General features: G+C 36.2%; 2 protein-coding genes across 9 annotated transcripts in view; one reads left to right on the top strand and one right to left on the bottom strand.

The window, feature by feature from the left end:
- LOC129725096 (potassium voltage-gated channel subfamily KQT member 1-like) overlaps window positions 1-18,595 on the bottom strand; it is a 612,086-nt gene that overhangs the window by 394,006 nt on the left and 199,485 nt on the right. The gene's annotated exons all lie outside the window — the stretch shown is intronic.
- The window catches only part of LOC129725099 (thiamine transporter 1-like), a 76,727-nt gene that overhangs the window by 15,957 nt on the left and 42,175 nt on the right, over window positions 1-18,595 (top strand). For 3 of the 4 annotated variants that reach the window (XM_055680552.1, XM_055680553.1, XM_055680550.1), the window contains one exon: window positions 8,572-8,659. The exons of the other annotated variant lie outside the window; for it this stretch is intronic. In XM_055680552.1, the coding sequence (XP_055536527.1) occupies window positions 8,572-8,659 (88 nt within the window). The remainder of the gene's footprint in view (window positions 1-8,571; window positions 8,660-18,595) is intronic. 4 annotated transcript variants of the gene reach the window in all.

Below are 18,595 nucleotides of genomic sequence, written 5' to 3'. Positions count from 1 at the left end.
TACTATGAATAGTTTTTTGGTAAGGGGTCATGCACATTCCACGTGGACAGATTTTTAACGATTTGACACCCCCTCCGTGGATAACTGCCCATATAAATTCTAAAAATTTTGTATGGACCGTGGAAAAATGATGAATAATTTTATGACATGTCAGTTATGATTATGTATTACTTCATTGCTCAGCAGCGAAAATTTATGAACAGTTTCAACATGGACGTCATGAATAGACATTTACTGTCTGCTGGGATATCCTCAATATCAGTATAAGAAAAAAAATTGCATAGTCTCCCCGTCCCAACAGCTCAACTAATGTTTGCTATCATGAGCCTAGACTATTTGAATCTCTCGAAGGGAAAGCTTTTTTGAAAAGTTCGTAGCAATCTTTTTTATCGGACAATTAAATGATCAGCTTTAAGAAACTGGAGTCTAGAAAGAAAACATGCAGCAAAACTGGCAACAACAAACTTAGTAAAGCACACACAGCACTCAGAGCAGTGGGGCGTCGTACACAAATTTCGTAACGTGAAATACCTAGATTACAAACCCCCTCCCCCTCTATGTAATAATAAGTAACGCTCAAAACGACTCCCCCCTCCCTGAAATTACGTAACGCTGAATAACCGGGCTCCCCTCCAAATTTTCAATTTTAAGCAAACATCACCGTTACGACACTGTTTCAACTACTCCCCCTCCCCCCTATTCAACAATAAGTAACGCAGACTTAATCCCCCCCCCCCTTCATGCATTAAGTAATTTGTGTACGACGCCTGAGTGCTTTACCAAACCGAGCTAAAAACAAGCACTAAGCAATCGGTGTTCGATGCTCGTGTTCGGCTCGGCACGCAACGAGTATAATATCGAAAAGCACAATATTGAAAAGAGTTAAATAAATTCTTTCGAGAGTTGCAAAATATATCACCAAGGGAGTATTTATGGAAAACCGGAGAATAAACCGGTGATTCTGTCGATACTGTGGCTTTGTAAATATAAGTTTGTGAAGTCCTACGTCACTATTTTATACAACCTCTAGGACTTTAGGACTGGTAGTGTATAATTTGTTTTTATTTTTTTATTTTTTATTTATCAGTCCGTGTATACTAGCAAAAACGATTTGTTTTTTCTTATTCCGACAGTTTCGGTGACTTTATTTTACCTTTTTCAAGGAGTAGAAAGGATTATCGTCTTACTCCTTGAAAGGGGTGGAATAAAGTCACCGAAACTGTCGGAATAAGAAGAAAAAAATCGGTTTTGCTAGCATACACGAACTGATTAAGCCGATAAACCCGTTAAATTAACTGTTTCAGTCGTTATATAAACAATTTTTTTATTTTCAAAATGCTGAGTATATTACAACTAGGCTAAGATATAATATTAATGTGCTTTGACATTTTTGAGATATTTTTTACCGCTTTCTTTACATTTTTTCCAACAGTGAAAGTATTTGTTGTTTTTTCTGCTTATGTTTTTTCCAAATTAATTTTCCAACCTCTTAAAAATATTTCACAACAAAGTTAATTCATGTACTAACTCCAATCCTATGATACACCACACACGAGGTTTCGAGTAGGATGATTTCCGAGTAAATGAAAAAAAAAAACCAGTCAAGTTTTCCTGAAAAATTTCGCAGCTGCGTTTTTCATGTATCAGCTTTGTTCACAGTCCAAAAAAACATAATGTGCGAAAAAAAAAAAACTACATGATCCCATTTTTTATTAGAAGCGGATGAATTTCTGAGCAAATCGAAACTAACGAATGTAAATACTACGGCTTTGCATGTTTTATTTTTTAAAGATCTATCAAAACTTCTTTTCATTTGAAAAATTAATTTCAAAAGGACTCATGTTAGTAAAATGTGATTCTAGGACTTCTTTTCGAAAATAATTGGATGAAAATAATAAACCAACCTTTTTTTTTCTGAAATAAAATTCATTTCATGCGAACTATCTCTGATCTCTGAACTTATAAAGAAAAGTTCTTGGCACAAATTCACTCTACTAATAAACAATTTCAAATTTAACTAGAAGCATTCTAACTGGTGCAACTGCTAACGAGCAAGTCAAGCGAGTATATTTTCTATGTAACTTTTGAAAAAAAAACACTCTTTCTCAAAAAGCGGTCTACTGAACACAACTTTTCAAGTGAAATTAAAGGCAATCAAATCGATCAAACCGTTTCTTAAAAAATCTTAATAATTGATCGTTTTTTAAATATAACACATTCTATCAATAACATTGAAACGAATTTTGTGTCAAAAAAATATTTGAAGCGAATATCTAATTCTCTACGAAATCTTCAAAAGCAAATTTTCATGATCTGAGGAAGCCTTTTTGATTCTCTTTTTCAAAGTTAGTCCGGTCGAATTGCGTAAAATAAATTAAGCACAGTTTTCCCTATTAAACTCTGAGTGGATGCTGTCTCCTATCAACAACCCTTACATCCTAATCAGATGAACCAGAAAACAATGCTCTTCGAAAAATTGGTTCCGGTCCACTTTCGCGAAATCGCTTCACCATACCATGGAGCATCTTTCCCCTTTCGCTAGAAAGTTTTGCTTTTGTTTTCTGCATTCTCCGAGATATTTTGCTTGCTTCAATGTGGGCGGTCATCGCCGTCGCCATCGTCGACATTTGACAGAGTAGTCGGAATCTTGCTGTAACATATATACTCTTACCAGCGGAACTCATTTGAATTTGAATGACCACTATAAGTGTATCATTATCGTCTGTGGGAGTAAGAGGGGAACAGAAAGAAACCTTGAAGATGATGTTCTATTTTTTCATTCCTCTGTAGATTTTGAATAACATTGTGATCTGTTTGCTCATCTATGATTTATTATGAAATGAAATTTCTTGCGGGGGCCGTGTGGAAAGCCAATTTCCATTCGCTTTCCTTAAATGGCTGTCGTCAATTTGTTCAAACTATGATTTGTAAAATTGCGGTGCTTGTTTTCGTGCGTCAGGGATTTGCTTTGACTAAAAAGCGTTCTACCACGATTGCTGAAACATTGGAAATATAGGACAAAGCAAGAATACTTTCAAAATTGCCGCTTCAGTAAAGGGGTTCGTTACTAAATTTATCCGAAAAGGAATAAAAGTTTTCTTATCCCTTCTTTCCAGAAGCCTAAAAAATTCGATTGTTTGGGTTAGAAGATATCCCAAACTATCAATTCAAAATAAAAAAAGTGTCACTATTTGTCGGAGACTAATCAAAACTATCTAATATGATACTCCAGCTGATTTTTTATAGTATGGAAAAGGCAAAGGGCCACCGAATGGCGCATTATAGCTTTGTAGAGACTCCCTTGCAAGGACAGACTTTTCTCATCTTAACTTTCCTATTATAATTTACGAGATCCCTTCCAACCCCACCTATCAATCCGCATGCTCTTTCTATTATTGTTGTTTGACTCAAGACACGGAAGACTGTTGATCAAAGAACTCAACCCCTTTTTTCTGTTAAAGATAAAAAAAAACTTTGTTCGTATACACTGTAAATCGAAACATAAACATTTAAGTTGTAGAAATGAATAACGTAAGCAGTAGACAGAAAAGTTATCCGGTGTACTATATTTTAGTGTGTGTTCAGATTTACAGTTGGAAGTTAGAAATATGATATTCGATGGGATGAACGAGAACGGTATGATTCGTATTCAGTAGTGTAGATACCACAGAACATCTGAGCCTTACTTCACAAGATAATGCCAATCAAAGGATATACTTTTCCCAGAAGTGGCAATGTTTTCCCCACCATTGGCATTATCTGGAGCGCACCCGTTTCTGTCTGATGAGGTTATCAGCTTTCCAACGTTTCCGCATGTCCAACAGAGAGCACAATCACGCCAAAAACCTTGGAGCTGAGACGGACCATTAGCATCACTGCCATACATCACATATCACTCCCTACCCGGCCTGGATGTCCGCTTCAATGAATAATTAAATAGGCAAATAAACGCTCAATTTCAACCCGTCGGCCAACTGCCCGACGGGGTGCAATGATGGAAGGGAACGAACTACCCGGAGGGTTGTTTCTATATGTTGAAACATTGATGCATTGATGCCGTTTGTAGTCCGAGCATGTTTTATTGATGCAGTAATGTTGGTAAAATAATTTGCCTTAACGAGAGTCATACAATTTACGAAAGCGGCCTCTCAGTTGACGTTGACGATGCTGGACTAGCAAGAAAGTTGTCGTATGTACAAATTTGGATATTGCAGTTTGTTCGATGACAATTTTTTCCGTTAGAGTCGAGGCAACGTTACTCATGCTTACGTTCTGGGTAATTTTTAACTGTTATAGGAATATTCCATTTACTTTTGTTTATCCAAATCAGTCAGAGAATGAACAGGAAGTCTGAAATTTGCTCGTGAATTTTATAAAAAAGTGGAAGAGGTTGTTTATACGAAACGACCGCAAGGTTAACGTAGAATTACGACAGCCTGTCTTATGTCAATAATTTTTTGCAATAGCTTTGGAAATACACTCGATCAGGGTTAATCATTTTAATGGTGTGAAGCGATATATTTTTCCGTATTTGTTTCGTATATTATTTTTGCTTAAAAAATAAACGGAATCCGTTGGAAATTAGCTGAGTTCAGAACTTTTGAAAGTGGGCAATATTCGTGACGCTCTCGATGCTTTCGGTTTTACAGTTTGTACCCCTATATATGTTGCCGTAAGACATAATTCTACGTCGAAAACGCACTAATCGATGTGCTCAAGTCGACTCTGTTGAAAGAAACATAAAAAAAATCGTATAATCAATTCATAAATGTTTGATATTAGTTGTATTTACCAGAAAATTAAACTGTGCAGTAACAGTTAATAATTTCGGCCTTGTTAAATGTTTAAAATAAACAAAGCAAAAAGAATTTTAATTTTCCGAAGGTATCGTCGGAATCCACGGTCAAGTATATGAATATGAAGATTGTTTGTATTTCTTGATACTGTAAGAAGACGGAGTTTAACGAGAGAAAGGCCGGAATCCTCAATCGGCAAAGATGCCCCTTCTGTAAATTGTTATGAACCATGAGTATGATCGAGATGCTGTAAAAAGTGACTGGTTTGTAATGATGAAAACTAAGTAAATTAACATTTACGGATTTGTTTCGCATATACCGCTTGTGATGCACAGTGTTAATGAATCGTAATATACATCACACTGCTGCGCAATTGAAGCAGCATCAAACTGCAATCAAAGTTGCAATTTAGTAATAACCATTCATTATGCTCTTCCAAATATATTTAGCAGCCTTGAGAAAGACTGGTTGCTGTTGTTGCAAATTTCGTTCAATTATCGCATAAATGCTTCATGGTCCAGATAGCGCGCAATATCCGCTCTGACATAGATTTTTTGCACGTTGTGGATTGTGATAACTGAAAAAATAGATATGACTAAAGTCGCATGGAAGCAGATCGTGCATGTTTTATGCTGCCGACGGTAGACATGAGTATGGAGGTGGAAATTGTGATGTCGAACTATAACCGTTTTGTTTTAAGACGCAATAGCGTATATGCTGCATTTCTGTTATCTGCTGCCATCCAGCAGTCCGTGTGGTATCGGCACAATCATGGAATGAATTATACATAAAACACAAAGCGCGCATTATTAGTCAACTAGGTATATTCTGTCGACCTTGTTAGGGAAAGAAGCATTGTGCGGCCAATCAGAGGTCGACATTTGCGTTTCGACAAGGCTTGACAATTTTCAATAGTACAACAGTTCGAACAATCAGATTACAGCTTTCTCCATTTGGACGGGTGCTTGGTTGATTTTCCAATCGCTTACTGCAAAAATGACGAAAATCGGTTGGAAACTGACTGAGCTTAAAACGGTTGAAAGTGGACAATTTTTGTGACGCTCTCGATGTTTTTGGTTTTTGAAATTGGATCCCTATAACGAAACTGGCCCCCTGTGTATGTTGCCGTAAGACGTAGTTCTACGTCAAAAAAGTTCCAGTTCCAGTAAACATTGAAGATTAGTCGATGTATTATTTTTATATTTTACATTTTTACTATATTAAAACTTATAAAAGACAAAATAATTTCATATTTGAAATTCATGGAATATCTTTGCAAATTCCAATAACATTGAACCGAGAATGTGAAATTTGTATTTAAAAAAACACTTCACGGTTTTGTTGTATAACTGCGATTTTACTGCAAAATTCCTTTATTTAATTGTTAAGAAAAAGCGATTAATCGTTAATTGCAAAAACCTAGGACAGGACCTGACTATCGTTGTCCGTTATATGGAACCAATTTCGACCCGGCTGCTGATTGGTTGAATCTGACCGATAGATAAAAAAATACAACCAGGTTACTTTCTGATTGTAGCGCAGTGTTGCTGGACAAGCGTATTCATGACTCATTCGTAAACTTTCGTATCGTGCCGTCGGTGAGGTTTATCACTTTTTTTTCCTGAAATGAAATGGAAAGCAGTTTTTTGTGAGTAAACGGTGAGCAGGAATCCAAAAATTTTGAATATATTCAATCTGGCAACAACGATGTGGAACGTTTCGAAACATTCCAACAGAGATAGCGACTGTTACGAAGAGAAAAATAAGAAGCCTATTGTCGCGTCTTGTTTTAGGCAAGCACAAATAAATTTTCTAAACATACCTATCAGTCAGCAAAGACAATAATAGTCACAAAAACGGGATCGATTTTTCTGGAAATTGAAAACAAAGACGCCTAAATGGAGGCTTATTGAACATCAAAAGATTCACAATGGGGGAAAGGCGAGTTGGATGAAACAAAAGTTATCTGAAAAGACATTTATCTTCAAGCAAGCAAGCGAGAGTAAAATGATGAAGGCCAAAAAGAGATAGATGTTAGTGATAAATACGTTCAAGTGTAATAGGAGAGATTTATTAAAAGTTAGAAGTTAAAACGAATCATGAAACGACATGAATACAAATCAACAGCTGCAAAATTACAGGGGAGAAGCGGCATTTTATTTTACTTCCTCTCAACATTACTCTAAATATCCAAACAACCAAAGACTGCAAGTTAGAGCGGGGGCCTAGTGTGGTTGGTAACGTCTCCGCCAACCACGCTCGACGCCTGGGTTCGAATCCCACCGCCGACATAGGTGTCGATGGTTGTGAGGTGGCGTGATCCACTCACAACCAATCCAACTGGTCTAGATTCAATCCTAGCCGACACCGGGAGATTTTCTGAGGCGAAAAATCTCTGGGATCACGCCTTCCGTCGCATGAGGAAGTAAAGCCGTTGGCGCCGGTCCGTTAATAAACGGGTCGTGAGTTAGGGACCTGGGTGTGGAGTCGCCTCCCTGGGCGTCGGTAATTGGCCACAACAGTGGCGGAAATAGACCGACGGAAAATAAGCGAGAATAAAAAAAAAAAAAAAAGACTGCAAGTTTGAATCAGTCGCTCCCTGACTGACGCTTACTCTGCTTCGGAAAGATAGCATAAATTCCGCTGGAAAATATTTTAGTGCACTTGGGTTTCATGTTGCAATTTCAACTAGAGGTTTCGGCCATTCGCCATCTACGCCATCGCTGTGCTGTCAGTAGTGATTGTGCACACTATTTTTATCCTGGAAATACTGACGGAACAATATTATCATGATATTATTCAGAAAGAAAAGGCATTTGGTTTCCTAGTTGATAGCAGACTGTTAGGAATTTGAAATAACCTTGAACTCATAGAAAAATAAGAAGAGGAGAGTAACTAATTCCCAACCTTTCACTAAAATATTGCGGATTTATGGGTGTTTAACTTAAGTACCACCGTTGCACCGTTGTCTATACCGAATCACTACGTTTTCAGTAATCAAATCGTGGCACCCAAAAATAGAAACTATCTGATAACCGATTCAGAATTCTGAACGACGCCCCACTCTGCCGCAATTTTGCGGAAAATCGCGCTCAGTTCCATTATCGACAATCGCATATTTGCGCTTTGATATGCAGATATGCGAATGTCAAAAATTTATCCTGCAAGTGTCCATCACGCATGATTTCCACTCCGTCCCTCGGGTGTACATGGTTGGAAATTTTTCGTAAAATCAAAGTTATTGCACAATGAAATTTCACTCCTTAACCAAAAAAAGAAACCTGTATTTCGGACAGTCGTCTAAAAGCTTGGATTTTGTTTTTATGCTACACATTGATCATCCAGCTTGTACCTAAGCATACCTAACATGAAATTGGTGAATTTTATGTGTCCATCGAGAAAAAAATGTTTGACATTTCCTCCGGTTATATAAACTTCACTACTGGGAATAACTTGGTCCGCTTCCCACGAGGAAACACTCTACAGCATCCATACAATTTTCCACACAAGAAAAGTTTAGCTTCGCGCTTGTTGACATTTCAACGAATTGGAAAATCGACTAGCGTTTGGCAGGATAACAGCGAAAAGTACAGACAATCGTTTGCTTCCATCCATTGTTTTATTACCAGAAAAGAGAACCAAGCAGATAATTTAATTGTTTGTTTCCATAGAGAAAACACATGTACACAACCCTTAGTTTTATCTCTTTCCCAATCACGAAACTTCACAGTAATAAACGCTAGTAAACTATGCTCATATTATGTTTCCTTTACAGGTACAAAATAATAATTATATTTTCTGCCTGTATCGGTGTTGCATTGTGGTCACTTATGCTATGGACAACTTCATTAGCTGCCCTGCAGGTGTGTATGTTTCTGGTATTTCCAGGTTTCACATAAAACATAGAAACAAGAATTTCACTCATGAAATCCGAACACCGACAATTGCATTTATCTCGCATTCCATGTGTTACTCATCTGCTGATTAAATTATATAGTTTGATTGATCTTGAACGCTCATATTGATTAACCTAGTAAATGCAATGCCATGCTTTTATCCCTGTCGAAAATCCAAATGAACATCCAGATTATGATTTCACATGTTACAAAATGGCAGTTCCACATACAGGGTATAAGAGCCTTTTGGCAAAACAATTAAATTGAGTGACGCGTGTTAAGGCTATCGGCATTCACATGTTTCGGAAATGTGCTACACGTGTTCCGATAAATGGAATTTGTTTTTTAGGACTCGTAATAAAAAGTATCATACCTCCCAGCTGATTTCGAGGTACGATGTTGCCCCAGCAAGCTAGTCGCGTGTATAATAAACAGAAGGTTAAGTTCTGATGACGAAAGGTTGGATCTGGAACATCTGAAGCTTCAAAACCTACCTCAGTAAACACAAAGACAGGATGCGTGCCATTTTCACAGGTCTTTTCACCATCTTCAATAATTATTTGACCGTTGGAAGAACACCACATTAATAATTAGGCTAAAGCTGATGGATAGAATGCAAACCGGAAACCAAATGAAAGAAAAGCGCGCTTCGATAGAGCTATCGGAATTGTATTTCGTTTCCTGAACAAAAGCCAGTACGGCTTGGTAATATAGAACGAACAAAATCCAAAAGCTTTCATATCACAGTATCAGCAATACCGTAAATACAGAAATAGGGTGTATGTATAACTGGAAAAAACGTTTGAAAATTTTTATATTTTATATTCTTAGAAATATGAGTTTTATTAAGTTCAGTTATCCAGCAAAACTTTTCAAACACAACTAAGCCTTCTAAATAATTGAGGCCTGAGTGATTATTTATACCCATTGTTATATAGTTTAAAAGCGTTTTTGAAAAAGTTGTAAAAATTGTGCATGAGACACGACCGAAAATAGAATTACGATAGCTTGCTTGTGTAAATGTATTTCTTGCAATAGGATTGGGCATACACTCGAACAACTCCGTAATGAATGTCTTAATTACCTACAGATATGACTAACGCGGCGTAGGTGATGGAATGAAGGAATATGAAAAAAGTAGGAGGTTGTATCCAAGACACGACCGCATAACTGACGTAGAACTACGCACACTATTAACAAATGCATTGTTTTAGGTGTTTCATTAAGGTGAAACGGGACGTGGTCGCGATCAACTCGAATTTTGCAATCTAATTTTTTCTTGATTTATGAAGACTACGTACATGAAAATTTGATCAATTGTTTTCACAACTGTTGCATGCCTGAAGTAGCAATTTGAGTGCTGTTTATTTAGTGGAAGCCGAATTTTTTACGATCAAAATACAGAAGTAAAAAGAACACTAACCTCAAAATTTTATAGGAAATGCCACAATCCTGTTTCACCTTACTGAGTCAAAGCCTACTAATGCTTGCTTTGTGCTGGCTCAACAGTGGGGTAATAAAGACACCGAAAACACGAGCTGTAAATGCTGTTTCACATTCTGTAAATTAGACGGCTGCTACAGATTTAAATTGCTACCATCCAGCACAGATTGCTCGCTTGAGTTGTCAAAAAATTATTAACCTTCAAATATTTGTTTATTTGACTTGAGAAAAGCATTTTGCTGCTCAAAATTGGATTTGATGATGGCAACCTTTATGCTGCCTCAGTAGTGGGGCAATAACGGCAGTCTGACGACACACGCTGAGAAGCGAGAAAAACCGCGCTGCTCCTGAGATATGGTGACCAACCACAGGGCAAGTGCTTAATTTGTAGGCAGCCACAGGCGCGAACCGCTGCTATGGTCTGTTACTGCAACTGCTGAGTGCCGATATCTGCTGCCACTGCTGTCAACGTTGTGGACGGTCCATCCAGTTCACCTTCCGACTAGTGAATGTAGCTAGTTTTCCCAGAAACACGCTTTTATAGCCGAAGGGTGCTACGTAATAGGCCACGCCTTTCTGTTCAGTTGTCTAATTCTCTAATATTCTTTAGACAAATTATTCCACAATTCGCATTCGATATTTGTTTCCAGCGAATAAACACCGATGGTGCTCCCACACAGCCACAGTTTTAACACGTATTTCATTGCGGTTTGTAACATCAAGCGATTTCATTTGCTCGTTGTTGCGTGTTGCATCATGTTGCAACTTGGCAGCTGGGAGACGACGAAATTCTGTTATTGCTGATTGATTGAATCGACTTCATATTAGCTCTGCATAGTCGAACTAACTGTCTTTGTGAATGCGGTCTAACAGGGCAGTTTGTTGCTTAAAATCGGTTATGCTAATCGCAGCCTCTGTGCTGCGCCAACAGTAGTGATGATTAGGTAAATAATGTGATTTTTTTTACCGCGACAGATTTTGATTGCTAGAATCCAGCACAGCATGATTGTGTTATTGCCAAAAAATATTAACCTTCAATTACTTGATTATTCGCCTTGAGAAAGGCATTTCGCTGTTCAAACTCTGTAAATGCTGTTTCCGCATTCAGTAAATAAGACGGCCGCGACAGATTGTGTTTTCTTGGATTCAGCACAGAATGTGCTGTTGCCAAGATAAAGCAAAACTTTATTGCGAGCAGTAGGCCTAAGCCCTTAACTTGCAAATCGAGACGTTTGGTGCTGCCTCGCTGCTGCTGTGTACTCTGATTTGTGTACTGGCACAACCCGCTACTGCAGCTAACTAGTTATACTATTCTGTCGACCTGTTCAGGGAAAGGCAGCGAGTGACCAATCAGAGGACGTAATTTTCGTTTAAACAAGGCTCGACAATTATGAATAGTACAATAGTTTGCATAATCAATCAACAATTTTCTACATTTGGGTGGATGCGTGTATAGTTTTCTAAACAATTGCTGCAAAAATGAAGGAAATCGGTTGAAAATAAACCGATTTATAAGCATTTCAAAAGGGACGTATTTCGTCCCCTTTTCGTCCCTCCGTTTTATTTTCCATACTGGTGTCTACGAAGCACCGTCTCAACTGAGAGTTTCACCTGATATTAGCATGGTAGAATAAGAATTCATAGTTGAGTTGTCCAGCAATACCACACATTATCAGTATTAAGGTGTCCCAAAAAAATCAATGTTACATGAGTCGAGGTGCTCAACTTGAATTGAAAGAGAATGTGTATGTAAAAAATGCCTTTCACCTAGAAAGGTATAGCAATCACTGAAAAAACCAAAGGTATAAAAGTGCTCCAAAGGGTCTAATCTCGTATAACAATCGACTTAGTTCGACGAGCTGAGCATTTTGTGTGTGTATGTATGTGTGTGTATGTGTGTATGTGTGTGTGTATGTGTGTGTGTGTGTATGTATGTAACGCTCTCTCAAACTCACTCGATTTTCTCAGAGATGGCTGGACTGGTTTCCATGGAATTAATTGCAAATAAAAGGTCTAGTTGTCCCATAAGACCCTATTGAATTTTATTGTAATCGGATTTTTAGTTTCGAGGTTATCTGCCGGTACCTGCATAACTGTCCCATACTGATTTTGGTCACTTTTGAGTTATCATCGGAAATCCACTTAACGGTTATCATATTTTCTGGAAAAAAAATTAAAATTGATACTTTTGTATGGAAAAACATGGAAGAAATACCAACTTGTTTTTGTCCCATATTGGAAGTACCCGCATTACAGTCCCACTGCATAGTGGTGCAACCTGCAAACATATAATTTTGATCCAGATTAGTGTAGACATATAGAAGTATGTCATTTAATTAACCAGACTAATGTTGTTTTTCTGTAGTACAAGCTACGTTGCCAATGATACTGCCGGTTGCTGGTTAAATTTATATGTGATGGGACAAAATATGCGAGTACTTTTGAAATGTACCCGCATATTTTGTCCCATTTTGTCTTTTTTTTCAAGTAAAACCAATTCGATCCATGTTTTTTTTGTTCTCAACGATAAACTTGTGCTGCCATGAAATCGTTATGGTCGTTGGTTCTGGATGTAATTGCTGGAAATCCGAAACTTCACGGATAATATTAAATCGCCATTTTCTCAACATGTTGTTTTTCATTATGGGACAGTAATCCGGGTACCGGCAGTTATGTATCAAAACGTGAAAACCATAGGAAGGTCTAGTTGCCTGATAAGATTTTTTCGAATTTTATTATAATCGGACTGCAACTTTGTCTGTTATGTATCAAAATGTAATAGTTATAAACCTTCATTATCTCAGAAACTATACATCCGATTTGAACAAAATAGGCATCAAATGAACGGAACCAAATCAAAACCACTAATGCACGAATTTTATGATAATTTATCATGTAGTTCGAAGGTTATGAGAAGAAACGTGTTCAAAAAACTGTTCAGAAACTTTTCAATTCACTTGTTTTGCCAAAGATGGCATGACTGACTGATTTAGTTGCTTTATGGGTACCCATTTCATTTGATTATAACCTTGGTTGACGTAATCGAAAAAAATGCTGCTCTAAAGCTCACAATAGTTGCTCTAGAAAGGAAAAAATCACAGGAAAAGCTATAATTTTTCATTTTTTCTTAGTTTGACCTTCGGGGCCAGTGCAATCGGACTTTAATTTTAACCATTATGTGTTCAATTGTTAAAATATGGAAAGTCTATTCTCTCAAAGATTACACGGCTTATTTAAAGAAAACAGATGTCAAACGAACAGGTTGTTTCTCAAACTTACAAAGAATCCCAACCCAAAGGCTGTTTAAAACTAGCTGCTTTGATCAAAGTTCGAAATTAAGAATCATTATGGTAGAGAAACTATTTATTTGGTACAAATATTACGTCAAATTTTAAATACTATGCTCAAATTATTCCTTCAAATACAACATCAACATTCTAAAATCCAAAGAGTGAATATACCTTTATTGGATTATATTTGGTAATTGAAAAATGTTTTCCAAAAACCGAGAGTCGCAAATTGGGATTTCAAAATGAAGTATGGAGTTTATTCCTGGCATCTGAGCATCATCCCGGGTACTGAAAAACTCACTTTGCATAATGTTTGTTCCTTTTAGACTGGTTTCCAGAAACCGGAAGCTACTGTCTTGTAATTTAAAATGGCGTCTGAAAATGATTTCTGGACTCCGGGTATCATACCGTTACCCCAAATCGCATTGGATGATATTTGTCACTTTGGGCTGTTGATCGGAAACTGTCGCCATCTTCGCGATTTTATGATTTTATGATTATCAGGCAACCAGAAGTGGTAATCTGGATTAAAAAAGGAGTTTGAGGTCGAATTCTGGCCACTGGGTATAATCCAGGTTTCAAGAGCCCTCAAGATTGAAATCCACAGACTAAAATTGACATAAATAATCCTTATATTTACACGCAGTATATGAGTACAAATCGATTATTCCACGATCAATAATAAAATCGCATCATATATTTGAAAAATTTAATGTAAGTTGCATGTATAAATGTTATATTTCAAATGTTCGGTATAGTTGTGCTGTTGGCTACCAAAAATTTGTTGTTTGGAATGAATAACAAATCCAGCAGAAATTATCAAGGTGTATTTTTTAAGTGTTAGTGTAAATCTATTTTAACATATAATACAATTCGAATGAAAAAGGCTGGGTCTCACTGCTAGGTAGATTAATTTAGGTTTTTTTGTGTAAATTTTTGTCATGAGTCCCGCTTTCCAGTAAAAAATCAGTTCCTGACTGCCTTTTTTTATGTATTCCAAACAGTTTTAGCTAAAGATTATGGGAAAAATTCACTTTTTGAGATGTTATATGGGCTCTGTGAGTCAAATAGCTGAATGCGATGCTGAACCAAACCATGTAAAATACTAAAAAAATACCCTACAAAAATAAAAAAAAATATGGAAAAATGTGGGAATCGAATAAAGTCATTTTTTTGTAAATCACATTTGGGCAACCTGGAAACATTTTAATTTATAGTATTCAGGGTTGAGTACCTTGACTTTTGCAGTACGATTTTTTTAGAACAGCCTACAATATGTTTCAGCGCTCGATAATTGTTGAAAGCTTTAGCATGCACAGCGAATGTATAACTATATTATTCCCACAATTTGTTCAATAAAACTTGATAGTGAAGCTTACGAACGAGCTAAAAAAACGGGTGACAATTTAATAAGAAACACTTGAGAAAAGTCTGTAACAGACTTTTCCATAATCCGGATTGTGAGTGATGTACGTCGAATTTTCGAATACTTTTTTTTTATTTTACCAATCAACTGTTTGCAGTTCGGTATCTCAGTTATTTTTGTACACCGCACGGGTAGAAATAAAATCTCGAAAACGGGAATAATGACTCATGATTTCATGATTTGGATGTATTTTCATGGTATGAATATACACCATGAGTAGAGACTCGTGGAATCATGAGCCAATTGTTCGTAACGCACCCCGTGCGTTACTATTTTGCTGACATCATGAGCAATTTGGATTGAAACCATGATTTATGGGTCATGAAATTTGACTCATTTGACTCATGAAATCGGGCGTTCAATTTATGAAATCTCCCTTTGACTCATGGAACCATGATTGTGATTTATGAAATCATGAAATGCGTGTCATAAAATATAGTATTTGGCTCCGGGAATCGAGTGTTTGATTTATGAATTTTTGCTTTGGCTTATTCTAACCCATGAAATTATGAGCTGAACTCGTGAAATCATGAGTCACGAGTCATGCAATTTAGCATTTGACTCCAGGAAACGGGTGTTCGGTTTATGAATGCTTGCTTTGGCTACTGGAACCATGATTTTGATTTATAAATTCATGAGTTGCGAGTCAGGACATATAGCATTGGACTCATGAAATCTGGTGTTCGATTTATAAAACCTTGCTTTGATTTAGGAAACCATGAATTAAACTCATGATTGATTGGGCTAGTTTCATGAAATCATGATTTGTGCGATCCGATTCACGAAATTGCCCAATCCGCACGAGAGTCACAAATGAAATAAGACTTTTTTCTTACAATTGTCTCCCGAATGTTTTAAAAATAATATGGAAATAGTTTTTGTACGCGAGTAACCATTACTTTTTATAGAAAAACTTGTGTTAGTTTTCTTAGAAAAGACACTAGCACTATGATTATAAAACAAATTTTTCTTTTATTTTGTCTCTGTGATAATTGAACTAAAATTTATTTATTCTTCTCTGAAGGGTCACAGGCGAAATTATTTCACTTGTGAAACGAAATTATTTTTTCCATTAAGTAGTCACGGTGATAATTTGAAGTACAAGTGGTATGTTGTCTTAGAATGGTCACTAAGTCATTAAAAGGTACATTTAAATCTTTCTGATAACTTCATGGTGACCTTCATAGGAATAGTTTCCCTTGTTAGTCACTGTGACTTCTGTGAGAGAATATTTGTCAAAAGTTTTGTTCAATAGAATTTGTGACCTTTTGAAAAAAAAACTTATATGTTATTAACATTGTCGCAGTGATTTTGGTAATCATCTCTTCTAGTTTAAATAAATATCAGAAAAAGTGAACATCGGGCTTCAATCAACAAATGTTACTTATTAGTCACCGTAACTTTTGTAAAGAATATGTCAAATGTTGTTATGAATATGTGATCTTTTCAAAAATTTCGCGGAATTCTAGTAACTATTCTTTTTAATCAAGTAGCTTCGAAACGATTGGTTGAAATTGATAAGGTCACATATTTCTTGAAACTAACGTTTGATTAGTCTCAAAAGAGTCCCCGTATTAATTGATGTTTATTGAAGAATAAAAAAATGATCCATAGCCGTTATTAAGAGGAAAGCATCTTTTTTACGAAAGTCGCCAAGAATTGGTGACGAGCACCTAAAGTTTGTTGGCTCACTAAAATGGAGGCAATGCTTCACGAAAGTAGTACATATATTATAAAATTAAACCATAATATGATTTAGAAGTTTTCCTTGATAATTTTCATATATTTTGTAACAAAATTACAACAAGAGTTATCCATTAACAGACAGACGCTTAAAAAAACAATAAATTTCATTTTTACTGTTTCTAAAATATTTATAATTTTACGAATACTATCTAAAACCTAATTTTTGGAAAGGCGCGCGAAAATTTTAAGGGGTAGGCGATATACTTTCTCCATGGAAATGGGATTGCATTTGAAAATAGCTTTTGGTGTTCATCGCAAATTCAACTTGTTCTATGTTATAGCTAATATGTACACGTTCAAAATCATTTCTGAATTTTATCGGCGAAATAAAAAAAATTAAATAGCAATGTTCGGGAGTTGGTCACGAACAGTATATTTTATTAAGGAACGTTATCACGAAAAATATTCATGAATGTGTTGATAAAAATACGACTCGCGATGACAACTTAAAAAAAAATTAGAAACGTTTCTGGTTTCTCCTATAAATATCACACAGTTGAAAACATGTAAATGCAGAAAATTGTATAAGGCTCTAAGCCCCGCCATTTCGACGCTTTTTCAGCATTTCTGACCATTTACAGAACATATTCCTAATACGAATATTAATCTTCTCTTAAAGGTCACCAACATGTCATTTGTGCGGACTGGGTGACCATTTAATTTATGAAACTTCACTTTGGTTCATTAAATCTTAATGTCATAATTTATCGATTACGAAGCTGAAAATATAATTCATGTGATCTAGCGTTCCACGAATGAAATTAGACATTATATTTGAATTCGTGTTTCGGCAAAACAAAGTAAAACATAAATTAATAAGTTTTCTTTGGCAGCTTTTCTGCAGCAGTATTATGCAAAAACCTGCCAAAGACGGTCGATACCCTAATCAATTTATAATAACATTTCAACCATTTTTGATCGTTTTTCCTAACGGGTTTTATTTTTTCTGAAAAAAGTACTGTAAATCTTTATCGATGACATTAGAAAACACAAAATGTTTCTCATCTATTTTTTTTAAATGTCATTTGCATAGCATTGCATTTGCACTTTGCATAGATGTTCTTATGGGCTGAAGCTGTCATTTTGTGCTATTATAATTTTTTGTTTTTGGTCACGAATAATTTGGTGGCATCCATAAATTACGTAATACCTATAGGAGGGGGGGGGGGGATATAATTTTTGGCGTTACGATTTGTTATAGAGGGGAGGGGGAGGTAAGATCAGCGTTACGTAACAAAAAATCCATGGGGAGACTTTCCAAATATGAGCATTTTTATTTGGCATATTCTTCTACAGCGTTACGTAATTTTTATGGAGGGTAAGTTTTGGCGTTACTTTTCGTTACATATGAGAGGGTGGGGGTCCAAAATTGGGTTTTTAGCGTTACGTAATTTATGGATGTTGCTAAGGCAATCGACGAGACAGGTGCGGTCAGCTGATTTCAGTTAGTTTTCAACTTTTGACAGCCTTAGGTATGTTCGAACGGTCGCAACTTGGATGCAACCCGGATCGAAAAGCACGAAAAACAAACGATCGGTTGCTCCAGTATGGTTAGATACAATCCTTTACCCATTAATAAAATATCACTTTAGATTTTTTTTCCGGCATTAAAAGATTTTGTGTTTGGTTGTGTTTTGGTTTTGCAACTTGAATAAACAATTACAAACGTACAAGCAGTGAAACGTCACCCGTGGATTGCCTTATGGATGGTTAAAAATATTTTTAGAAACAGAACGGTATGTTTAATCGGTGTGATTTCTTCAGAAAAGTTGCAGATAACAGTTTTATCTTACCGATAAAAGTATTCACAAAAAAAATTATTTTGCAACACAAAACAAGGAAAACAACTTGTTTTAAATTTTTTTTTTAACTACAAATGGTTTATGGTTGTATTCTCTCAGAAAGCAATATGTTGAACATCATGGACATCATGGACATGATGAATAGTAGAACTATTTTTTTTTTTGTTCACACAACATTTATTTGACACGGCACAAT

Source organism: Wyeomyia smithii, chromosome 2 (genome assembly GCF_029784165.1).
Source record: "Wyeomyia smithii strain HCP4-BCI-WySm-NY-G18 chromosome 2, ASM2978416v1, whole genome shotgun sequence".
NCBI classification, from domain to species: Eukaryota; Metazoa; Arthropoda; class Insecta; order Diptera; family Culicidae; genus Wyeomyia; species Wyeomyia smithii.
This window is presented reverse-complemented; position numbering and strand designations above follow the sequence as displayed.